General features: G+C 36.8%; 2 protein-coding genes across 2 annotated transcripts; both read right to left on the bottom strand.

Annotated features, from left to right (window-relative positions):
* Positions 1–390: 390 nt before the first annotated feature.
* LOC110818613 (TLDc domain protein) lies at positions 391–1,728 on the bottom strand. Its single transcript, XM_022047540.2, has 2 exons — positions 1,444–1,728; positions 391–1,048 (listed from the first exon to the last, which is right to left on the bottom strand). The coding sequence occupies exons 1-2, from the start codon at positions 1,616–1,618 to the stop codon at positions 519–521; spliced, it is 705 nt and encodes a 234-aa protein (XP_021903232.1). The 5' UTR covers positions 1,619–1,728; the 3' UTR covers positions 391–518.
* Positions 1,729–3,277: 1,549 nt separating this feature from the next.
* LOC110818604 (MND1-interacting protein 1-like) lies at positions 3,278–13,391 on the bottom strand. Its single transcript, XM_022047527.2, has 3 exons — positions 13,275–13,391; positions 11,509–13,140; positions 3,278–3,978 (listed from the first exon to the last, which is right to left on the bottom strand). The coding sequence occupies exons 2-3, from the start codon at positions 13,138–13,140 to the stop codon at positions 3,460–3,462; spliced, it is 2,151 nt and encodes a 716-aa protein (XP_021903219.1). The 5' UTR covers positions 13,275–13,391; the 3' UTR covers positions 3,278–3,459.
* Positions 13,392–16,690: the final 3,299 nt, after the last annotated feature.

The following is a 16,690-nucleotide window of genomic DNA, read 5'->3' as shown; positions in this document are numbered from 1 at the left end:
CATCTCAAATTATAATGGGGAAATTGCTTGCACGTCACCTTACACGGAATATATAAACTTTATGGACTTTTATGGGGATAAAGAGATGCGTTATGATCATCATACCAGTTCATGGTAATTCTGCAATTTATCAGAGCAGAGTTCAAACGTTGAAAGACAGAGGCCCCAATTTGCAAATGCAGAGAATCTTAGTATAATGAAAGTAGTCTCCAAGACAATGTCTTCTAACGTTGGCTCTTGGAGTGATATATATATATATGGGTGTATATGTATGTGTTTGTGTGTGGAGAAAATGGAGTGAAAAAGTCTGTGTGTCTGCTTTGTTGTCTCTGCCAAGTGTAAAAGTTTCTCGTCCAGCTTTGATAAAGAGACTCGGAGCCTTTCGGCTGATGCCTACAATATTTTTTACTATTTTTATTTGGCATAAGAAAAGATTGCTTTTTTAGCTTATAGGCTCCATTCCCATGAACTTATACAATTAGAATTCCTATATATATACATATATAGAAAGAATATGATTAGTATAGAGCTGCAATTTGAGAACTGCAGAAGACTAAAATTTGTTGGAGAGTAGCTCTGGACTCATCTCCGAAAATGGAAACTCTCCCATCTGGTCTCTTGGCATATGACAAACCTAACCTTGACTTGGCTTGCCTCAAATCACCAACGCCTGAATTAGTATCAGGCCCCGCAAAACCTCCCATGACAGGTGATAATGGCGGTCCAATGAGCAACCCATCTGCCCCAAACTGTGGCCCTCCTCGAGCGTAATCAAAGAGGGCTGCACCACTTCCTCCTACTTTAGGAAGCAAAATTGGTTCGGTTTCTTCTTCTGATCTTGTTGCTGTCCAGTAAAACAGAAAGGCATCAAAAGTGTCGTAGTAATCATCTGTACTTCTATATCCTTCTGGGTTAAATCCACCAAACTTGAATGATTGGTTTGTGTATCCAATTATCACACATGGCCCCTTGAAATCACAGCATTCGTGGAATCTCGTGGCGCTAAATCCATCTATGCTTGCCTTATAGCAGCATTTTAGTTCCCTGCCTGTTCATGAATTATTATTTCAATTGATAAATCTTTTTTTAAAGTGAAAATTTATAGATTTCATTAATTATGCGAAACATACACATTAATTATAATAGAAATTTTTAATAATAACACACAGAAATTTATAATTCAACCCAAACTTATAATTTCTTATTAAAAAAAAAAAAAAAGAATCTTGAATTCACTAGAGAAAATTTTTAAAAATTACAAATAAAACATTTATTTCAAATTGAATCTTGAAATACACCTGAATCTCGTTTCAATCTTCTCTCAAACCCTAACCCGCCGGTACACTCAAATCTTTACAGTTTATTTTAACCCAGTGAACTGAAGTACATACACGTAAATCAATGTTTATGTACGAGAAGAAGATATACGAAAGAGACAAGTACCTCTTAAGAAGGTTTTGTCAAGCAGAGAGGGTGAGAAAGGAAGATCAACGTCATGGTAAATGGGGGACGGCTTTGGATCAGCTGGTTTTTTGCCAAATTTCCAATCAAATAAACTAGAAACTGAGCTCTTCTTCAAGCAACTGAATGTAGGAGTTATGATAGAATAAGAAGCCATTTTGCAGGATATGGCAAGAAGCTCAATTCCCACTAAAATATCTGTCTTCTTTTGTTGCTTTGCGGCGTTTATTTGTTCGATTAAATCACTTTTGCATATCACCACATATGGGTTTCTTTTCTACAATGACCTTCTTTTTAATACATTACACTCCTTAAAGTCAGCACAATTTAACCACTACAACTAATTTTAAAGTTAATTTATTCTAGTGTATGATAGGAAAATTTAGTTTACATGATATAATGAAATCTTGGGGAAATAAAAATTTTAGGATTTGTGTGAATCCTGTAGATGTAGATCATATTAGGGTATACTTGTTCTTTTCATGTGAATGAAAAGATTTTTAGATTTTGCTGTATCTATTTCGTACATGTTTAGTTATAAAACAACTATTTTGTTATGTACGTATATTTTCATATATTTCTACATCTACCTACTGGAGATAAGCAACCAGTTCCACGGAGCTCCAGCAAAAATTCATTGATAATAAAAAGGCATAACTTTATTTCTGAGCCAATTTGAACTGAACTTTCATGGTCGGATGAAGCATATTGCTCTTCGTACATTTTTTGACAACCGCATCTTTGTAATGTTATTTAAGAAATCAATTAGTAAACTGAACAGAATTTTTACTATTTTTCAACTAAAATTGAGTCATCAAAAGCGATTCTATTTATATCTAATCACGGTCCATTTTTTTATACATTTGAAATTCTCATTGCAGTCAACCTAATCATCCAAATGCAGTGCCAAATTATAAGCTGCAAAAACTTGCACCATAAAATAAGGACGCAGGACAGATAAATAACTCTCAACAGAAACCTACCAAGGAACCAACACCCTCGTTGACTATGGTGCTTTTGATTTTTGGGTGCAAAATTTCTGGTGCTACTTCGGCCTTCCATTTCTGTACTTCGAACAACTAATACCTCCAATTCTTTCATTTTCCCCGTTGTTTTTGCTTTAATACTCTTGTTCTTGCTAATTTCTACCATGCATACCACATGCACATATTTAACCATGATCATTCCTAACCAGGAACCGCTAGCTCCAAGCATAAAACTCTTTACTAAGATGTCAGAAGTTCAGATTCAAAAACACTAACAGACTGTTGCGGGAGAGGCTTCCTTCTCCTAACATTTCACCAGAATTCCAGTAACATATATGATTTAAATAGAAAATTCTGCTATAGAGATTTTCAAAATGAAAGATTCAGAAAATTATTCATAACCTAACACATTAATGTAATATTGGAGAATTGATCATTCTTTTGAAACTACGAATGTATCAAAATTATGGCATCATCACCAATGTTCTAGGCAAATGGGTTCGATGATAAAAGAACCACATCTCAAATACAGCAAATCATACGTGAGTGTAAGAAACCACAAACATTCAAAAGTAGTCAAAGAAAGAGATTAAGATTCACATAAGGTGCATGTAGGGAACAAAAACTTTTCAGTTTCTGGTGAATAGCATCTTATCATATCAAGAATACACTGCTGTACCTGTAGCTCCAAATGTCTACAATAAAATGTCACTTTTGACAGAGGAGAAAAAAGCCCAGCTGATGGTACCGACTTTTCTTTTCCTAGTTTTCAACAGCGATAACAATCAAATCAAGTTCCCCTTATTTTCATCCAAAAGCATGCGGGCCTATAAAAGAAACCTCGTTTTTTTTTTTTTTTATTTACATACATCCTGATTTTACTTTAAGCACCAGCACCATGTCTGCAGCTAATATATGCAAAGTTCCAGAGCAAGCAAATAGAAATTGCAAGATAGGAAAAAAGGTATACCCTCCAGAAGATTGTAATGCATAACAATCCCAAGACCAAACACTAGGAAGTAGCACCAAAAACACGGATTCGCTGCTCGATTGGAATCCGGCAACATGGACAAGTAGCCCTACCCTTCTTCCCATAATTGTCATTGCAACTGGCACAAATTACTTGGTGAGCACATGGCAGAAAAACAATGGAGACTTCATCCTTCTGACAAATAATGCATTCTCTATCACATATGACTCCTTTGTCAGTCTCATCCTCCAGCTTATCTAGTTCATGTAGCAGATTAGCAATTGTTTCACCTTGAGGCTTTTCCCCCTCTGCCTTTCCTGAAGATAAAGTATTCAACTGACTGTTCAATTCAGTGAACTGTGCAGATGCTTTAAGCCTAGAAAACTCCTGCTCAAGCCTTTGGAGATCATCTTTATGCCTTTGGAAATCTATCTCTATCTTCAGGCGCAAGGTTTCAAGCTTTCTTTTACTACTGGTCTCAGCTGCTTCCTTGGAGCGGCGTTCCTCCTCCACTTGGCCCAATGCCTGCTCTTTAGCTTTCAGCTCATGCCTCCACTTCAGCTGTCAGAAAAAAGATACAGCAATCATTTGTGGCTTTGGCAACAACTTGATAAATAACCACATCAAAATTTGACATGGAAACTAAGGAACCAAGGAACCTCAGGTCATTGAAAAAGAAAGCTGTATCAACATTTCAGTAGGAATCAACAAAATTTTTTATATAGGAAACTTCAGATTATCATTGTGCATAGCAGAATAGATAGCATTCCCATTGAGAAGTACAACTATCTGTGAGCCAATAACAACTACTACTGTCAAGAACAACTTAGGGTTTGATTTGTAGTTTACCAAAATAGTAAATCAGTAAAGAAAATAAAAAATTAAATAAGTACAAGACAGTTACCCACACAAAAAGATTATGAGAGCAACATAAATACCCCCAAGTAAAAAAAAAAATATCAAATCACATGATGTAAGACATGAAAGAACGTCGTTTTCTACTTTATAAGTTACAGGAATAGAGTAATTGTGTAACAATACCATGATCCCCCGACAATCAATGAGCGGCAGACAACATTACCAATGTTTTATAAGGGCGCAACATGAAAGAACATTGCTTTCTACTTCCAAGTGACAGGAATAGAGTAATTGCCTAAACAATACCATAATCCTCCCACAATCAAAGAGTGGTAGACAACATCATCAATGTTCTATTAAGACACTGCTGGTAAGTCTTAAGTTTCTGCTTCTCCAAATTGGTGCTTGTTCTGATGGCTGCTTCAATCTAGACATAACATAAGTCAACTTTAAATTCCAAGTTGACAACAACATGGATGCCCAAGATTTCTTGTTAAGCTGGTGCAAAAGGATAGAGGAACTGACTGATGACCACTTAATTCGACTTCTGGAATTGGATGAGAAGGTGAAGGGACTGCAAACTGCAACTTATGGAGATTTATGAGGTTGATGGAGGCCAACCACCAACGTCTGTCCAAGGAGCATAGGCTACTCACAACAGACTAACAGCTGTATGGATCATTAGCTTGATTTGTGAATGAAGCTCCTTCAAATACTTTTCCATAACATATTTGTCTAATTGATTGAGCTGCACCTGCAACATTTAGTGGCTGCATTCCAGGCACTACGAGAGCTTATAAATCGTAAGCCAAGAAATCTCAAAGTGATTTTGGTCAAAATTAGATTTTAGTATCTGAGGCTTCTAATCTTTGCAGCTAGCATAATGATCCCTCCAAGATTTAGGCAATCGCAGATTGGCCTCTTCCAACCTCCCTAGAAGTTCTGTGTGGAGTCCTTGGGGTGACAGTGTATAGTAGAAAGTTTATCAAATGTATGGATCGATTTTCCTTGAAAGGAAAATGAATATTCATTAAAAAAGGGACCAAGGGGATGACACCCATTTCTAGAGATTTTTGAAATAGGACCAAAAGACAAAAGGTCAATGAAGCCAAATAAATCAGACTCATTGAAAAATAGGGTGACCCTTAAGACAAAACAGAAGGTCCTAAACCACGATCCTAGATGAACCCCTGAGAGGAGGAAGAAGTCTTAAATGCTCTCCAGATAACCCAAAAGGTAATAAGAGGGATAAGAGCAAAAAGCTTTTTTTTGTACTTTGCAGACACCACTTCAAGCCCAAAACTCAACCTTCACCATCCCGCTAACCACACAACTAAAATATACAAATTCAGAACAGAACTCCAGGGCCTTCTATAGTCACCATATGACCTAGAGATGTGTTCTCTACTTGGCACAGAAAACATCTGTTAGCATGCGTCTACCACTGTTCATAAGGTTGTGGATGGTGAGAATTATTCCCCAAGCGGCTTTCCAAAGCCTTCAAAGGTATGCACGATTAGCGAGCTTTTCATAATTAGCTGAAAAATAACAACTTCCAATGAACTAAGAATATTTCCCTTCCTTTTTCTGCCTTGAAACAAGGTACACCAACGGCCCCTGTGCTTTCTCTTCTATTTTTTTCCAACCCTTTTGTCAACAAGGAAGATGCAACTAGAAATGGAATAGGGGCAGTTCTGATGCAAGATAAAGGTCCCGTTGTTTTCCCGATCAAGGCTTTAGTTCCTAAAATATCTTTCTTTTAATGAAAACCAGGTTGGTACAGGCTTATTATTTCATGCAACGACAAAAAGAAGAGAGTACTTGGAGCAGACTTCTTTTGTCCCGAATAAACTAGGAGAGTCTCAAACATTTGCTGCAATGCTGTTTAAACACTTCCCTCCAACAGATAAGTATCATTAACCTGTTGAGTTTGGGTATATTAAAATTGCCTAAGCCAGAAGGAAAAGACACCATCTTGGTGGTGGCAAACCATTTTAACAAATCTGCTCAGGTCCTGCCGCTTTCTCTTCCATCTACAGAAATCGAAGAGGGCAAATTATTGCAGGATCATGTCTACAGCTGCAAACTTACCTCGAAGGATAGTTAATGAGAGACAATAATTTATTGTGTCTTTCGGCAAGATGTCTCCCACATTGTGTAAACTCCCTAGCATCTAATTTTGACACATCACCCACAGTTTGATGGCACAACCAAAGGGTTTAGAAGTCTGTCTACAATTATTGACCTTTAAGATGCCTAATTAAAAGGAGTTCATGGATAAATTTAGAAGAATGGTGGTGTAACTCTGCCTATTACTCTTAACTTGAATATGACCACCTTTAAGCACTCTACAAATATAATCCAGTTGCTGAAAGACCATCACAGAGGGCCAAAAACAGGATGAAGCAATTTGCTAATTGGCACAGAATTGAGAAGGGCTCTGAGTTGGAGATAATATTTCTATAGCTAAGAACATACTTGAAGGTAGCTCCCAAGTTCTTTGGCCCTTTCAAGAACTTGACAAATGCTGGCGAAAAAGTTTATCAACTCAATCTTCCTCCTCATGCTTAAAAATTCATCAAACATTTCATCCTTCCTCACTTAAAAAAACGGCCTGGTCTACCTTAAGATCAGGTTCCATCCTTCCACCAATCAGCTTGTCTCTCCAGCAATTCTTAAAGAAAATGCAACCGCTTGTTTGATGTTTGGTCTAAATTCTATATCAGGAGCTTAACAATGTAGGTAAAAAAAAATATTTTATCAAACCCATTTTCAAGATATTCTTGTTACCAAAAAGAAATTCGTTTAGGGTACAGTAATGTCAAGACTGTGACTACTAGTGATTCAGAAACAAAGTCAGAAGCTTCTATGTCAAAGTTGGCAAGGCAAGCAGTAACTAGGCTACCAATGAGAATATGTTGAGCTACACCAAGTCAGACAAGGAAGTAGTTCATAAAGTTTGCAAGATGATAATATTGCTGAACAGACTGCTGAATTCAATGATTATTGATAAATTATTTGTTCAAATGTTTTCCCAGAACAGTTAGGTATTGACAAATTATGTTCTTAAATTCTTGGCATTTTGCATTCCTATGGTTCAGTACTTGTTGATTTCAGTTTTAGTAAACTAGAATTCTATCTATAATGACGGTAATCATCAATAAATTATGTGAAAACAACACAATCATCCAGAATTCTCTCAGAAAGTTCTCTCCTTTAGTTCCTTTATCAGTAATCATCGAATTCAGCAGTCTGTTCAGCAACTGTATCATCTTGCAAACTTTATGAACTACTTCCTTGTCTGACTTGGTGTAGCTCAACATATTCTCGTCGGTAGCCTAGTTACTGCTTGCCTTGCCAACTTTGACATAGAAGCTTCTGACTTTGCTTCTGTTTCTTCTCTCCTTTAGTTCCTTTCTGTTTTTTCTACCTTCATGCTCCCTTGTGCAACTCTGCTTATCTCCAACTTATGCCTAAGTTCAACTGATCTGATCAGGATTCATAAGCCCTAAAAAGATCTAAAGACCAATTTGCAAAAACTGACATGTCAGAACAGGCAACAAATGGTATTGTTGTCATCGAGTGATGACCTTATTTTGTTTTTTCAATAAAAGGATTGCAGATGGTATTGTTGTCTTTGGGATTAAAATATGAAAATTCAGAACACATGTTTTCAATCATACGATAGTAACATAAACAAGAAGAGAGAGAAAAAAAGATCACACAAAAGTACACTTCAAGAAACCTTTATCTACTAGCCAACATTCATAACTCAATCACAACAGGTTGACCATTGAATTGGTAAGCCTAAATATTAGATGGAGAACATAGCAACAAAACAGATCATTCACAGTCAAATACCAACCACCCAAGTAAAAGACTAGTAAGCATTAGCTGAAACTGCATTAATAGGAATTATTTGGTACATCTACGTAGAAATAACAGAATCAGGAGTATGGACTATAAGAGAGAAAATTGATGTGCATTCCCAACTCAAATGCTGACACTGCAAGTTTGGACCATCAAATGAAACATACAGCATGGAACCACAAACTAATGTGTCTTCAATTTTCTCTAAATTACCATATTTGTTCAACTATTTCATCTTAACTAGTTGGATTTTCAAGCTTGCAACAGTAAGCATCTCCGAAATAGTTTCCTCTTCACAAGGAAAAAATAATCTAAAAGTAACCTAGATGTGTATAATTCCATAAAGCAAGAATGGAATTTATATTCTGTTTACTAAATCAGTAAAGTCAGGTTACTGGGAGGGCCTACTCTCACATTTCTGACCCCAAGCATTTATTTTTTCTTTGAAAGGGGCTCTACCATACTCCAAGAGCTATACCAGTGGCATTCGGGATCCATTCTACAACTTTTTTACTTACACTAGGATGACTGATCCTAATTCAGCTTCCTTCCCAGGAAGAGCAACTGAACCTGAACCTTAGCCAAGTTCCAGGTAGTCGAACTACCTCAGTGAACCAGAGAAAGCATTTCCATTCAAAGCAATCCACCCAAGCCGAGGAATGCTAGCTAGTCTCCAGGGGCTGAATCTCTATAAATTTTGCAACTCTTTTATATGATCATCAAATTTCTCTACAAGGTAAATGGATTTGGAGGTTCATGAAGGAATCAAGGATTCTGTGGCGGACAGTTATTGATGCAAAATATGGTACAATGGATAGGGGCTGGTAGCTAGAGCGGTAAATAGATCGCATGGAACAAGGGTATGGAAGAAGTTTTGTACAAGAAGAGACAGCTTTCATAAATGTACCAAGTGGAGAGTTGGCAATGGAGAGAGAACCAATTTTTGAATGGATCCTTGGCTCGGTGAGGAAACGCCTAAAAATAGATTCCCACAAATCTTTGCAATTGGACGTTACAAGGATATATTAGTTAAGGAATCATTTAGAGAATTTGGGAGTGGAAGGGGGTAACACATGGAGGTTTAGAGGAATCTTTTTTTTTTTAAATAAAAAGTTGATAAGTATATATTCACAAGGCACCAAAAAGGAGGTTCAGAGAAATCTTAACGATTAGGAAATAAATAATCCTTGAATGGATCCTTGGTTTGGTGTGGAAATGCTTAAGGATAGATTCCCACAAATCTTTGCAATTGTACGTTACAAGGACATATTAGTTAAGGAATCTTTTAGAGAATTTGGGAGTGGAAGGGAGTAACAAGTGGAGGTTTAGAGGAATCTTAACGATTAGGAAATAAATGATCCTTGAATGGATCCTTTGCTCGGTGAGGAAATGCTTAAAGATAGATTCCCACAAATCTTTACAATCGTGCGTTACAAGGATATATTAGTTAAGGAATCTTTTAGAGAATTTGGGAGCCGAAGGGAGTAACACATGGAGGTTCGGAGGAATCATAACGATTAGGAAATAAATGATCCTTGAATGGATCCTTGGTTCAATGAGGAAACGCTTAAAGATCGATTCCCGCAAATCTTTGCAATTGTACGTTACAAGAATATATTAGTTAAGGAATTTTTTAGAGAATTTGGGAGTGGAAGGGAGTAACACGTGGAGGTTCAGAAGAATCTTAACAATTAGGAAATAAATGATCCTTGAATGGATCCTTGACTCAATGAGGAAACGCTTAAAGACAGATTCCCTCGAATCTTCGCAATTGCACGTTACAATGATATAATAGTTAAGGAATCATTTAGAAAATTTGGGAGTGGAAGGGAGTAACATGTGGATGATCAGAGGAACCTTAACGATTAGGAAATAAATGATTATGAATTTCTTTAGATCTTTTTATCTTCCATGTCATTGAATGAGAGTCATGATCAACCAATTTGGACCCTTAATCCAAGTCGTACCTTTTCAGTAAGGTCATTGTATAAAATACCTTATAAAAAATGAAGCAATAGAAAACAAATCTCCTTTTTGGCAAATATGAAGAGTACATGCCCCCTCAAGAATTGCTTTCTTTGCTTGGAAAGCAGGACGTGGATGTATTTTGACCATCGATAAGCTAATAAGAAAAGGAAGATTTTGGTGAACGGGTGCAAATCTTTGCAAGGAGGGGGAACGGGTGCAAATCTTTGCAAGGAGGGGGAACGGGTGCAAATCTTTGCAAGGAGGGGGAACGGGTGCAAATCTTTGCAAGGAGGGGGAACGGGTGCAAATCTTTGCAAGGGGGGGGAGGAGACTTGTGAGCATATTTTACTATGATGTCCCCTTGTGTATAATCTTTGGTGCACGGCATATAGGTTGTTGGGCATTAGTTGGGTAATGGTGAATACTGGTAGGGAGAAGGTATGGACATGGAAGGGTGTTAGTGGTAGGAAAAAAAAACAATTAGGACTTATTTCTCTGACCATCTTTTGGGTGGTGTGGAAAGAAAGGAATAGAAGAACATTTCAAGGGGTGGAAGAGGATATTGATAAGGTTAAGACTAGATGGTATCAAAGCTTGGGCTTTTTGGTTACAAATAATTCTTTGTACTCCATTGAGGAAGTAGGTAACCTTATCGATTGTTTGATTGACATGAAAATATCTTTTGTACATGGGCTTACACTCCCTTGGTGCTTGTAATTAATAAAACACATTATAATTTTTATTTTAAAAAAATAATCGAAGTTCTTCGCCTGCTTCATTCGTAGAGCTAACTCCAGAAATGACTGCTTTCACTTGGTAGACTACGCTGACTCTCTTTGTTCTGTAATATACTGGGACTCCCTTTCACTTTAGGTGGCAGCTAGTTCACTGGTTGCTGTGTGCTTAGAGGTATTGGGCCTCCTTTCCCCGAAGCTGGCTCATTATGGTGGAATGCGTGAACAAAGATTTGAAAAAGCAGAAGTCTGGGGTCTTAATCTTCCACTCTTGAGAGTGGAGAAAGATTTGGGAGCTAAGGGAAAAAGCCAGTGTAATTAAAGGCATCAGTTGATTCTGCCTTCAGCTGCCAACAGATTTACATGCTAAAAGTCCATTGTCTTATTGGGTTTTTTAAAGTAAAAGTCCATTATCTGGACAGCAGTATGTTTAGGCAGTATCACACATACATCAATTAAGTAATAATTACAAAATGCAATTCTTCTCAAAGATGTAAACAAAATATCTACTTAATCAGCAGGGGAAATTTATTGAAGGGCATGCAAGAAGGACCAGGGTACAAATTGAATAATATTCAGCCAAAACATGCAGTAATATGTAATAGATAAATCTTATGAATTTTTGTTGTGCACAAATTCAAAGATAAACAACTCAAAGTACCTCATATTCTTTCTGATCCTGTTCGATCTTAAGCAAACCTTGTTGCAATTCCTTGATTTTCTCTTTCTCTTCGGCGATCTCCTCATGCAACTTAGCCTTCTGTTTTTCCCAATTCAAAAGCTTCTTCAGGCACTTCTTCTCTCTCTTTGTAATCTCCAGACACGTCTTAACTGATTCTGCTGCACTTAACTTTGAAGCCTCCATCTCTGCTCTTATTTCTGCATTCTCAGTCTCAAGGCGTCTCACATCTGCATTTGCCCGATCCACTTGACCACTAGCCTTCCTCAAAGCATTCTCCATCTCTGACAGTCTCTTCATGGTTGAGTCCTCAAGTGCCTGTTTACCCTTCTTCAACCTCTGGGTTTCTTCTCTTTCCATCCGCAACATCTTAAGCTCTGTCAAGTCATTACTAAGCTTTCTAGCAGCTTGCATTGCCTTCTGGTGAGCCCATTCCTTCCTTTCCTGCACTTGCTTCTCCAGATCCTTAATCTGATGAAGCAGAGTTACTATCATCTCATCCTTCTGATCTTCCCCAACAATCTCTAAATTCTCATCAAGGTTCAGATCACGAAATTTGCTCAGAACAGAAGTAACTCCAACTTGGATCTTTGAATTTTGCGAGTCCTCAGACTTCTCTGCCTGAATCTCGCCCCCAGATAAATTTGAAGGGACATTCCCACTTGTCCAATTATTCACACAAGCATGAGATTGTGTCTGCATCTGTTTCGAGTTAGCCCGAAAACCGGCAGCAAATGCAGCAACATTCCTCTTCAACAAGGACTTCATTGAAGGTGAAAGATTAAATCTCTTGGGACACTCTATGTCCCTCTGCGAAGTCATTTCAGCACTGTATGAAAAGAAGTCATTAACAGATAGCTCTGATCCCCCACCATTTCCAAACCCCCAGCCACCATGAAACCTACACAATGCTGGTGTCATAACACCAACACCACTGTCACCAACACTCTCAATAGTATTCTGCACTGCATTAGGCCCAGTAACAGGAGGAATAGCTGGCATTTCCATGGCGCTCGCCCTACCCACATGCAGATCACTCATAAGCAGACACCACATGGCATCACCTTTGCTCAAATGAGGCCTAAATTGTTGCAACAAGCATACCATGCCCGCAAGGGAGTACTCCTCCAATTGTCTCAAATCCGTGAAAACAGGCTCGGATTCCTCGGCATTCACATTACTACTACCGCAACTACTGTTCAAATATGCCAAAGAATTGTGCAAAATGTTAGTCAACACATCCATGCCACCATAGCAATGCCCATTTCTCAGTATCGCCTTTAACGCAACATCCTCATCGTAACCTAAGGCTACGAGCTTAGATATAGCCTCATTGTACAAGTACTCCAAGTGTTTCAACAGAATTTCCTCTAACTGCTCCTCTGTGCAGTAACCCCATCCATTCTCGTAAAAATTCCCATTAGAATTAGTATTAGAGTTGGGGATAGTCGAATCGTTCATACCAGGATGATAACCTAAAGGTTTGAGCCCCGATTCGAGTATGGATTTGGATATCGAGGATCTGTCGAGAAAACAACAAGGATCAAATTCCGGCTTCACCGATCGGGTCTTCCGGTTTGCTCGGACATGCTTCTCCCTTACAGTGCAACCCATCTATGACAACATTTACGGATACGTAAGAAAGATAAATAAAAATAAAAAAAGCCTAGAGTAATCGAAAGTAAGATCATATATCACGATTAAACAGAAAGAATCGAAAACATCAATCGAAACAAGAAAGGACTTACCGAACACGATGAAGGGCTTCGCCAGGTTTCTCAGCTCCGTAGAGCGGCTGAAATGCGAAAGAGGGAAAAGAAGAAGGGCAGAAGGGGCTAATTATAGTCTGGTCAGCCGGGTTAAATGGGTCGGGCCGGGTCAGGACGGGACAATATCCCTCAAATCACGGGCTTCCTCGCGTCAGTTTTAACGTTAATATGTTAGACTGAAGACCCAAACGTTATGCGTTTTCGTGGCCCATACTCTAATGCGTTACAAATTATATTTTAAAACAATTTTTACAGAAAAATACATTTTAAAATTATTTTTTTAATAAAGTAAGAACTTTATGTTTGTAACTGACCATTTGATACCCATAATATTTTTTTCAAAATTCAAATGTGTTGTATATTTTAATTTTGTCCCGTTAGAAACAAAATAATTGATTGTATAAAAATACGTGTATATATATCAGTAATATAATAATAATAATAATGGGTAGTAAATGGTAGGTGATGATGATAAGAATAATAAAGCCACAAAATTGATAACGTCTCACTCATAATTTGTCTATGCCAAATTAAAGTCGAGCTAGAGTTTTACTGTACATTTTACTTAGAACTTGTTTCGTGCATTTTGAATAATATGTCACAACTTATTTTGTATTGAGTTCCTACTTTTATATTTTTAACAACTCATTTTGTGTTATGAATTTATTAAATTATAATGAGTCACACATAAACATCTTATTTATAACTCTGATTATTATTATGCATCTCAATCTATACTTGTTAGGGATACATTTTGTTTTTCTTAATTATAATTTATGATGATTTTTTTTTATTGTTTTAATTACTATCATTAGTATTTTTTTTAATCTTGATAGTGATGGTGTGTTGTGTTATATACATTCATCATTAATTATCACACTATTTATAAAGCATATGAAAATGAGGATTCAAAAAATACATCAAAATTGAAAATAAACTAAAACACTTAAAAGTAGAAATTTTTTTTTTTAAAACAAAAAGTGATGGTCTTCAAACAATTCTCACTTTCCAAGGATCTCCATTTCTCCATTTCTATGCTAAGTTCATAAGAAAATTTTCATATAAGATAATCATTAGATTGAGCTTGCATTTTCAATTCTTGAGTTTCATCAACCTTGGTTTCACACTTTCGAGTTTTCCCGCAGCCTAAAAGAAGATCTTTCCTCTCAGATTTATACTCTCTCGAGTTCAGCCTCCCCTTTCTCTCGGGCGTTTCTTCTTCGTCCCTCATTTCTCGTCCAAGACGACTCCTTTTATAGAGGAGGAATGTTTCGATCTAATGTTTTCGATTCTTTCTGTTTACTGGTGATATATGATCTTACTTTCGATTACTCTAGGTTTCTTGATCTTTCTTACGTTTCCGTAATATTCTCATACTGTAAGAAAGAAGCATGTCTGACCCGATCCGTGAAGCCGGAATTCGATCCCTGTTGTTTTCTCGACAGAGCCTCGATATCCAAATCCATAATCGATCTCCATGTGGATAGGGCAAGCGCACTGGAAATTCCAGCTGTTTCTCATATTAATGGGTCTAATGCAGTGCAGAACAGTATCAAGAGTGTTGGTGATGTGACACCAGGATTGTGTAGGTTTCATGGTGGGTGGGGGATCAGAGCTAGCTGCTAACGGCTTCTTTTCGTACAATGCTGAAATGAGCTTGCAGAGGGACATGGAGTGTCCCAAGAGATTTAATCTTTGACCTTCAATGAAGTCCTTGTTGAAGAGGAATGTTGCTGCTGGTTTTCGGACTAACTCGAAACAGATGCAGACAGAGTCTGGTGCTTGTGTGAATAATTTGACAAGTGAGAATGTCCCTTCAAATTCATCTGGGGCGAGATTCAGGCGGAGAAGAAGAGAAAAATGGTTTCGTATCGTGGAGACTCTCTCTTTCTCCTCTGCTCAAGTCAGGTTGTTTATTTTTCTTTCTTCTTTGGGCTTCTTCTACATCTTTCTTCTTCTGCAACGATAGAGAAGGAAGCAAAAGAGATGACGTGATCACCAGGGACCATGGCGGCTGGTTTTCAAGCCCCACCAAAACGATGTCGTTATCACTTCAAAACGCTGATTGCGTGAACACGACGTCGTTCGGTCGTGAATGGTGGGCTGGGTTTCGATCCGAATTGGATATAGCTTAAGGCCATTTTGTCTTTTACTTTTTGTTTCTTCTTTTTATTTTTCATCTTTTTCTTTCCTTTTACCCGGTTTTATTCCTTCCTCATTTCTTCTCATTTTTCTTCCTCCTTTCTTTGCTTCCTATCTCTCTTCTCTCTCTTTATATATATATATATATATAGACACACACACACACACACACACATATATTCCTCTTCTTTCATTTTCCTTTTAACTCCTCTCTTTTTCTGATTTTCCTTTTTTTTCTTTTCACCTCTTTTGTCAACCAATAAAATACTTATAAAATGAATATAAAATTCAAATTTAAATCCAAATTAAAATTAAAATTAACGGCATAAACACAATAATAATAATAATAATAATAATAAACAGTAATAATGATAATAACGAAATTCATTCAAAAAAACTTAACAACACCGAATTAATTGTCAATAATAATAATAATAATTACCATTATATATATATTTACAAATTTATAAAATATTGATAGAAAAAATTAAAGAAATAAAAATAAAAATAAAAATAAAGAAACATGTAAACTTTTTTGTTGATAAATAGTAGAATATACCTAATTCAGACAAGGAAAAGGCCTTACAACAATATTGATGCCTTAATACTTTATATGATTCATTCAACTCAATAAGAAACTTCATCACTCAATTCCTTTGTTGGTACTCTACTATGGTTTTCAACCCTCCACATATATAGTTCAGAATTGATTAATAATTCCTCAACTCATTAAGTAATGCCTTTAGCTTTAAGAAATAAACAAAGTGTCTTGGCTTTGCATGAGATTCGTTATGATTTACTTTTTCTCATAGATCGTGACAGCATTTTATTGTGCATGTATTTATTCTAACTCGATCTAGAGCTAGTGCATTGTACTAATGTAAACCCTATTATACTTCATGTCTATCGACAGTGTGTTCTATATCTATGTAACAACGATGTTGCATAACAATCAATGTTCCATGAATAGATCACTCAAATTTGTTAGTTCTTTCAAACTTCCATCAATAAACTCTCGTTAATTTTTTATTCATAGTGCATGCTTCATTGACCTCGACTAGCTGTAATAGTTGTTTGCATCTAAAATTGACCTTATGTAGTACAAGTTGTTCGAATAAAAGGGATTGAGAATATTTTCGCTCAATAAAAAAGGTTTTTAGTGAGGAACAGAGTTTGTTGTCTAATTTAAGTTCTCGTTCTTTATTTGCATTGATATCACAATAGATCTTGTAATAAATTAGTAAACATAAAGA

The sequence above is a fragment of the Carica papaya genome, chromosome 3, assembly GCF_054855325.1.
Source record: "Carica papaya isolate Zhongbai chromosome 3, ASM5485532v1, whole genome shotgun sequence".
In the NCBI taxonomy this organism is placed as follows: Eukaryota; Viridiplantae; Streptophyta; class Magnoliopsida; order Brassicales; family Caricaceae; genus Carica; species Carica papaya.
This window is presented reverse-complemented; position numbering and strand designations above follow the sequence as displayed.